This window comes from Podarcis muralis, chromosome 4 (genome assembly GCF_964188315.1).
Source record: "Podarcis muralis chromosome 4, rPodMur119.hap1.1, whole genome shotgun sequence".
In the NCBI taxonomy this organism is placed as follows: domain Eukaryota; kingdom Metazoa; phylum Chordata; class Lepidosauria; order Squamata; family Lacertidae; genus Podarcis; species Podarcis muralis.
The window spans coordinates 74596589-74605709 of record NC_135658.1 but is presented as its reverse complement, the minus strand read 5'-3'; the positions used below and the strand labels follow the sequence as shown (position 1 = coordinate 74605709).

Sequence of the window (9121 nt, the reverse complement as noted above, 5' to 3'; positions counted from 1 at the left end):
GGAAAGGAGGACCTTTTTCTGCCTCCCCCCTTCCAGTCACTCTATGAAGACCGGAGAAGAGACTCTTAAAAATATTAGGGGGGCAGGCAGGGGAAGCATGGCTTTGGTTTGGGGTTTTTTTTGCAGTCTTCAGATGAGGACTAGACGATGTGAAAAATGAATATTAGATTTTAGCTGCAGTTCATTCATTTCCAGCTTTGTATTATTATTTTTAAAGTGTGCTTAGACATTCCATTGTTGCGCCCATAATCTAGGTTTAAGATGCCATTTAGCTCCTAGCTTTCATTAGCTCAGTCTCTAACACTGCTCCCGGGTCAATAGATACATGAATTAAGCCTCAGCCCCCCTGTAGTTCAGCAACATCTGGCTGGCCAAAGGTTCCTCACATAGTAACTGTGCAGCTCAATGCAGAGCTCTGCATATCCACTTATTTTGAACTGAATGGCTTTTAATCATGCCTAACTTTGAGTAGGATCTAGCTGCATATTAGTAGCAGAGTAATATTCCAGTCGGATCCTTGCAGTCACGTGTTCTTCACCTCTGTGCTTTTCAAGAAGGTTGGGGAACCTTGTGATACTTTGGATATACTGTACACTATATGGGATCCACTGCATTTCACTTACAGTTCTGTGGTTAGTGGTTTTATGATCCTGTGATTCTAAGAAATATATATAGCATATATTCTATGATTTCCTATTGGTATCTGGGAAGGTCAGTAACTCAGCGGTGGAGCATCTTCCTTGCCTGTAGAGATATTTTAATATAATAAAAATAAAAAAATAAAACAAACAAATAAATTCTTTTTATTATTTGTACCCTGCCTATCTGACTGGGTTGCCCCAGCCACTCTGGGCGCCTTCCAGCATCTACAAATATATGCAGATATCAGACCCTCCACGTGCCCCTATTTTCCAGGGACAGTCCCGGATTTACAGAAGCCATCCCAATTTCTGATTTGATCTCAGAATGTCCCACTTTTCCTTAGGACGTCCCTATTTTCATCGGAGAAATGTTGGAGGGTATGGAGTTATCTGACCCCTGAGCCATCTGAAGACAGCCCTGTATAGGGAATGGGGTTTTTTTTTATGCTCAATGTTTTATTATGTTTTTCTTTATGTTGGAAGCAGCCCGGAGTGGCTGGGGCAACCCAGTCAGAAGGACGGGGTACGACTACTACTACTACTATTAGATAGGATAGCCCTATTTTCATTGGAGAAATGTTGGACGGTATGAGATTTTCGTTCACTGGGAAGCCGCAGCATATGACAAGCTTTAGTAAGGAGCACATGTAAATAAATAGGCACGAGCGCAAAGAAGGGCTCCCACCTGCTTGGAAAATCCCACACGCAGCTCCTTCTTTCAGGTGTAGATACGGAAATGCACTGTGCACGCGATCCGCGCCCACACGTTCACGCGGAGGGGGGATGAGGAGACTCTAGACTGAACTCACACGCCTCGAACCCAAAGTTGGCGCTTGTCCAGAGAAGCAAAGCGCACCGCCCTTTGAACTAGGCTCCATTTTTCCGCCCCTGCTTTGCCCCGCTGGACTCGGGAAGCTCCTCCTGGAAGGGGCGGCTCCGCGAAAGCCGGCCGCTCACGGGCCGGGGCTTAGCAACCGCGGCGTCTCCCGTGTCAACGAAAGAAAGAAGCGGGGCGGCGCCGCCACCGTGGAACTCCTCGCTGGCGCGTCACAATGGGATGGAAGCGACCGGGGGGCTCGAAGCAGGTGAGGCGGGGCGCCTGCAGGGGGCGCACGGGAGCAGCCCCCTCTCGGATGGGGGCTTCTTCCCACGGTCGGTTGAAGGCTTGCAGCTCTGGCTGGTTCGCCCCACGGGGCCCCTATCCTCCTGTCCCCCCCCCCCCATCGCCCTGAAGACAGATTTCCCTCTCTGCGCCTGTGCCAAGTTGGGGCGCTGGGCACTTGATTGATCCGAACGACACAAAATGAGTGAGGTCCTTATTCATTTTATAGAAACATAGAATTGTAAGGGATGCCCGAGGATCATCTAGTGTTTCCCAACCTTGGGCCTCCAGCTGTTTTTGAACTACAATTCCCATCATCCCTGACCACTGGTCTTGCTAGCTAGGGATGATGGGAGTTGTAGTCCAAAAACAGCTGGAGGCCCAAGGTTGGGAAACACTGATTACCGCTTGCAATACAAGAATCTTTTGCCCAGCGTGGGGATGAAGAGCCTCATGCTCTACTGGCTGAGCGCTCTTAAAGGCAACTGTTGTGATTTGTCACTGTTGTTGGTAAAAGGTAAAGGTAAAGGGACCCCTGACCATTAGGTCCAGTCGTGGCCGACTCTGGGGTTGCGGCGCTCATCTTGCTTTATTGTCCGAGGGAGCCGGCGTACAGCTTCCGGGTCATGTGGCCAGCATGACTAAGCCGCTTCTGGCAAACCAGAGCAGCGCACGGAAACGCTGTTTACCTTCCCGCCGGAGCGGTACCTATTCATCTACTTGCACTTTGACGTGCTTTCGAACTGCTAGGTTGGCAGGAGCAGGGACCGAGCAACGGCAGCTCACCCCGTCGTGGGGATTTGAACCGCCGACCTTCTGATCAGCAAGTCCTAGGCTCTGTGGTTTAACCCACAGCACCACCCGCGTCCCTACTGTTGGTAGTTTTACGTTAATTCTCCTTGTGCTTTGGGGTGTGTGGGTGTGTGTGTCGCGTATTCCACGCGGCGTTTTCAGCAAAGCATTAAGAGTTCCAGGTTTTTCAGTGCAGTCCTTTTTAATGTGAGTTATATACAGGCATTTACAAAAGAAACAGTCCATACAGAGTACTTACAAACGAATACTCTCCACCACAGCACCACCACACTACAGCACAACCACCACACCCACTGTTAAACAGGCTTTCCTTTTAAAACAGGTGATAGCCAATCACACTAATCACACTCCTGCTGAGTCACTCTGACCCAGCAGAGTATTGCATCATCCTGTCGAAGCCTGCAGACTTATCCAGTATCCTGCAAATCCCAACACTCCTCCTTAAGTCAAAGGCTTGAGACCTAATAATTCTCTTAAGTCTCGAAATTTAGGAGCATCCAAACATTTTGTATACAAATCTGCCACATTACATTTTGTGTTACAGTGCTGTACCTTTAACACATTTCTTTCCAAAGCATTTTTCACATTTCCGTATCTTATAGCAATATGTTTACTCTTGCTTTTAAAGTTCTGTTGGTTAGCAAGCTGTTGTGCAGCCATGTTGTCACTTAGCACAGTGATTGGCATTTCAGAAGGTATTCCAAGCTCTTTTGTTAGGCAAGCAAACCATTCTATTTGTGATACACATTCACTTATGGCTGAGTACTCTGCTTCACAAGTACTTGTGGCAACAAATGTTTGTTTCTGGGATTTCCACTGAACCAGGGCATTTCCAATATATATGGCATAGCCAGTGGTAGACTTTCCATTTTCTCTGTCCCCCCAGCTGGCATCAGCGTATGCATACACTTGCTGATCATATCCTGTATCCAGCACCAGTTTGTAATCTTTTGTGCCTTTCAGATACCTTAGGATTCTTTTAAGTGCTACCCAATCTCTCTGAGCCGGGTCTGCACTTCTTTGGCTTAACATGTGCACTGCCAATGTTATGTCGGGTCTTGTCCAACAACTTAAATATAACAGAGAACCCAACAGAGAATGAAACGCTGTTGCATTCTCACATTTTTGCCCTTCTGGTTCATTTTTGTACTGGGTAGTTATGGGAGTGTCAACCTCATTTGCCCTCTCCATTCCATATGTCTTCAGTAACTTTTCAATTTTTTCCTTCTGACTCAGAGAGTAGACACCCTTTTCATTTCTCTGAACCTCTACTCCTAAGTAATTCTGAATCTCTCCCAAATACTTTAGTTTATATTTGTTACCTAGGCTGTTTATAAACCAAGACACTTGCTTTTGTGCAGTTGTTATTAGACAGATATCATCAACATACAAAAGTAAATAACAAACACTTCCTTGCACCATTGCTGAATATAAACAGGAATCAGCCAGGCTTTGTTTGAATCCCATCTTTTTCAAAGTTGTGTCTATGCATTCATGCCATAGACGTGCACTTTGGTGTAAACCGTATAGTGCCCTTTGCAGTTTTAACACCATGCTGTCTTTTTCCAGCTCATAACCTGGTATTTGCTGTAAATACACCTCGGCGTCAATAGGAGCATTTAAATATGCTGAGGCAACATCAAAATGATTAACTTTTAACCCTCTCAGACTTGCCATTGCTAAAACTGATTTTACTGTTTCAGCCTTTGCTGTTGGGGCAAACACTTCATCATAATGTATCATTTTCCTTTGTGTAAAGCCCCTTGCAACCAACCTGGCTTTCCTCTGACAACTACCATCAGCCAGTTTTTTCACTTTAAAAACCCACTTACAGCTTATGGGCTTTTTACCTTTAGGCAATTCTGTAGGTACAAACACATTGTTGTTTAGCAGAGAGTTATACTCTGCCTGCATTGCCTTTAACCACGCCTCTTTCTCTAGAGTAGGTAACTCTTGCACTTCTTCAAAGTTTTCTGGCTCAGTTACACAAACCTGGTTTATGGTGGCTGGGAACCCATAACGGTCTGGAGGTTGACCTTTATTACTTCTTGCAGACCTCCTTGGTTCATTAATCTCACCCCCTGGGCTACCTTCAGGACTGCTTTTGGGGTGGATTGACTCTGGAGATTTACCTCCTCCTGTCCCTGTTGTACTTTCTTCTCTCCCCTGCTCCATGCTAGCAGCTGGAGAAAAATGCTCAGTCTTTACCTCCTCCCTTTCAGTTTCTCTGGGAGAGCTGCCAATTCTCAGCTTTGTTTCAACTGCCTTATCAGGTATGCTCGGCAGTAAAACTTTTCCTGGCAGCAGGTTTGCATGTATCTTGGGCCAATTTCTTTGCTCATTAAAGCTGGCTGATCGACTATAACTCAAAAGATTTTTATCATCTTCAAACCTATAGGCTTTCGTACCACTTTCATACCCAAGAAATAGCAACTGATGTGCCCTTTTCCCACCTTTTCTTCGGTTCTTTACAGGTATGTCAACCCATGCCTTTGTCCCAAAGATTCTCAAATGTTGCAAACTGGGACTTTTGTTATAGAGAATTTTATAGGGTATGTCATCTAGTACCCTTGACCACAAGCGATTCCCAATATAATTTGCGGTCTTAATACTCTCAGCCCAGTACTTAATTGGAAGATTTGCATCTGCTAACAATGCTTTCATTTGTGTCTGCAAGACACCTCCCCTACGCTCTGCTACTCCATTCTCCTGAGGCGTCGCCACATTGGTAAGCCTATGTTTAATCCCTTGGGAACGCAACCAGTTTCTTAGGGAGCTTGCCATAAACTCTCCTCCCCTGTCTGTCTGAATAGAGCACACCTTTTCGCCAAGTTGCCTTTCTACCCTTCTTACCCAGAACTTCAAAGTTTGGGCAACATCAGACTTTTGCTTTAATGGATAGACCCAGCCAAATCTAGAATAGTCATCCACTAGGATCAAACAGTACTTGTTATGGGAGACACTTGGTGGAAAAGGACCAGTTACATCCGCATGAATCAACTCCAGTGGTTTTTTGGTTTCTCTCTGGCTTGCTCTTGCTACTGGGCAAGTCCTGCTTTTAACCTCCTTGCAGATATTGCAGTCTAAGTAATTATCACAACTTTTTATGTTTTTCATCTCCCCACACAACTCCAATGTTTTGTTCAGCACCTTATAGCTTGCATGAGCCAGACGCCTGTGCAGGAGATGAATACACATATCATGGGTTGGGACATTTTGCACATTCGCAACCTTAGACTCACACTGCAGTACATACATATTAGCTCTAAGGTTAGCATTTGCCAACACTGCCCCATTTTGCTTTATCTGGCACTGATCTCCCACAAAGTTTACTTCAAAGCCTGCTTTTGCCAAGTCAGGAATGCTCAGGAGATTGTTTTGCAAACTAGGCACACACAACACATTCCTGAATGTGTGTCCCAGCTGTGGGAACACAACCTCCCCCTCACAAACAACATTAGCTTTCTGGCCCGTAGCAAGACTTACATGTTTTTTGTTTGAAGCCCTAGCATCAGTTAGCAGTCCTTTTCTTTTACAAAAGGTTTGAGAAGCTCCACTGTCCAGAACCCACAGCTCTTCATTTTCTTGACCATCTGCAGACACCCAAGCGGTAGACTCCCTCTGCTGCCTCTTGTGCTTCTGCTGTTTTTGTTGTTTTCTTGGGCAGTCCCGCAGCAGATGTCCACTGGACTTGCAGCAAAAACACCTTTTTACTTTGTTGACCACCGGCTGGTCTGCAGCAGCTCCTCCTGGCTGTTTCTCCGGTTCCCGAGACCTCTGCTCTTCCCGGCTGTTGTTCCCTCTGGGATGCTCCAACAGCTGGGCTGAGGTCATCTTTCGCTCTGCACGCCTGTCCTCCTCTGCATACAACCGTCCGGTAACGTATTCCAGAGTCAGCTTATCAGTCTCTACCGACTCGAGGGAGTTTACCAGCATATCATAGCTGTCATCAAGGGAACTCAGGACTATAAAGACTTTGTCCTCTTCCCCCACAGGCCTCCCTCTTAAGGCTAGCTCCTGGAAACAGCCTGTTAGGAATTTTAGGTGGTTTACCAGGGAGTCCCCCGGTTTCTTCCGACACCGGTACAGTCTCCTGGTCAGTGTTATCAGTGAGCCAGCTGTCTCTCGCACATGGACAGCCTTGAGCGCATTCCACGCCTCACTTGCCGTCACCTTATCAGCTACGTAGACTAGCTGGCTGTCGTCCACTCCAAGGATGATCGTAGCCAAAGCTTTCTCATCCTTTTCAAGCTGGGCCTCTGCTAGTGCCAGCTTTTCATCGTCGTCCTCATCCTCCTCAGGGGGCTGCGGTGGATCTTCCACCACCTTCCACAGGCCCTCACGCTTGAGGAAGTGTTGCATGCGGACTGACCAGGTGCTGTAGTTCGTGGCCGTCAGCTTCTCCAGCAACACGCCAGTTCTGGACTGCTCCATCCCTGCAGCTCACCTCCAGCACCCACGGCTAGATAACTGCCACCTGTACTCTTGCGCAGCGGAAGCGTGCTGGGCCCATAACCCTGTCGCGTATTCCACGCGGCGTTTTCAGCAAAGCATTAAGAGTTCCAGGTTTTTCAGTGCAGTCCTTTTTAATGTGAGTTATATACAGGCATTTACAAAAGAAACAGTCCATACAGAGTACTTACAAACGAATACTCTCCACCACAGCACCACCACACTACAGCACAACCACCACACCCACTGTTAAACAGGCTTTCCTTTTAAAACAGGTGATAGCCAATCACACTAATCACACTCCTGCTGAGTCACTCTGACCCAGCAGAGTATTGCATCATCCTGTCGAAGCCTGCAGACTTATCCAGTATCCTGCAAATCCCAACAGTGTGCTAGCAGTCTACCTGGAATCATAGAATGGTAGAGCTGGAAGGGACCCCAAGTGTCATCTAGTCCAACCCCCTGCAATGCAGGAATCTTTTGCCCAACGTGAGGCTCAAACCCACGACCCTGAGATTAAGAGCCTGATGCTGTACCGACTGAGCCACGTGTATACACATATACCTAAGGTTATTGTAGAATCAAAGCTTTAGAGCTTGATGTTTTTATTATGTTTTTAGATATGCTGTAAGCTGCCCAGAGTGGCTGCGCAAACTCAGCCAGATGGGCGGAGTATAAATAATAAAATTATTATTGTTGTTATTATTAGTGATATTATTATTAGCTCAGGAATTATTATTATTTATTGTTTACCTGCCTTTTACTCTAAGGTCGCAGGGTGTGTAACAACAAAATATTAGAAATGGTTTAAAACAACTTCTAGTCTCAAAAATAAGGGGTGTCCTAAAAATATACAGCTCAAGCATCAAAAGGCTGGGTGAAGAGGTAGATATAGTTTTGACAGGTCCAAGCCCTGAAGGTGGGCCTTGTACCTTTAATATGGTTGCATAAATATGGGGGCATTTGTGAAGTGCAGGTTTTCCCTGCACAGTTCTGCAGCAGGAGGACAAACTATGCTCTTGGGAAAGCTCCCTTTCACAGCTTTGACATCTTGAGTCTGCTCAGAAATAATTCTTGTTTGAATATAGGCTGCAGTCCTGACCATAGCTACTCAGAAGTCCAATTGAACTTAATGGGGTTTACTCCCAGGCATGCTTGTTTGATGTGAAGATTGGGGGGGGAGGGACTTAACATGGATAATTCTAAGCTAAAACCTGAAAGTGGGAGGTATAAAATTGCCAGAGCAGTTCAGGTAAAGAAACTTGAGCTTTTCACTCTTAATTCCTTAGAGGGAAAGAGCTGGAAGCCATATGGACCAAGCAAATAATGTGGATAAATGAGGAATCGTTTGTGAGCAGATTTCCAACCTTGTATATTTACATTTCAGTTAATAAATTGGGAAATCTAGTCACAGAACTCCCACACAAGATTTACTTCAGCCCTCAACCATGCTTTGCTGATAAGTGGGTAATGGTAGTAGCATGTAGTCAACTTTCTACTTCTAGGCCGCAATGTAGTTATTGAGATGTTTTCTCCCACAGAAATGGGCTTGGTGACAAATGTAAGCAGGAATTCAGTTCTATACATGTTCCCTCTTTGAATTCATGCCATACCCTCAATTCCACACCTCCAATTGGTATAACCTGAACATAGAATGTGAAATTGTTTAGAGTGGAATCATTTTCTCTGGGAAATGGAAATACAGTAGGTCTGTCTAAACCTGGAAAACTAAGCCAAACTGCTCTCCCCCCCCCCCCCCGCACTGCCAGGTTGGATTCAAAAAGCTATATGTGGGCAACCTCCCAAGTTTCACTGAATTTTGTGTGGACTCTTGCCAGTTTATTACTTTGCATTTTTACAGCTCCCTAAGCTTCCTGAGAAGTCCATGCATTTATTATAAGGTGTATCGTTTTCCTAGCATAGATGGCTGCGTCTGTAAAAATTTAAAAATCCATACTAAAGCTTGGATGCAAGAGATGTGCTTATATGTTCCCCCAAACTGAAGACCCTGAATGAGTGGGTAAAAACTCTTTCCAAACTTTCCCACTGAAACTTGGTTTAAAATGTTGGTCTTAAGATTATTAATATTTCTCTAATTAGCTGGGCCATCCCT

General features: G+C 45.6%; 1 protein-coding gene across 2 annotated transcripts in view; it reads left to right on the top strand.

Annotated features, from left to right (window-relative positions):
- Nucleotides 1-1371: 1371 nt before the first annotated feature.
- VWA3B (von Willebrand factor A domain containing 3B) overlaps nt 1372-9121 on the top strand; it is a 73877-nt gene continuing 66127 nt past the window's right edge. For both annotated transcript variants that reach the window (XM_028727845.2, XM_028727844.2), the window contains exon 1: nt 1372-1726. In XM_028727845.2, the coding sequence (XP_028583678.2) occupies nt 1699-1726 (28 nt within the window). In that variant the 5' untranslated portion in view covers nt 1372-1698. The remainder of the gene's footprint in view (nt 1727-9121) is intronic.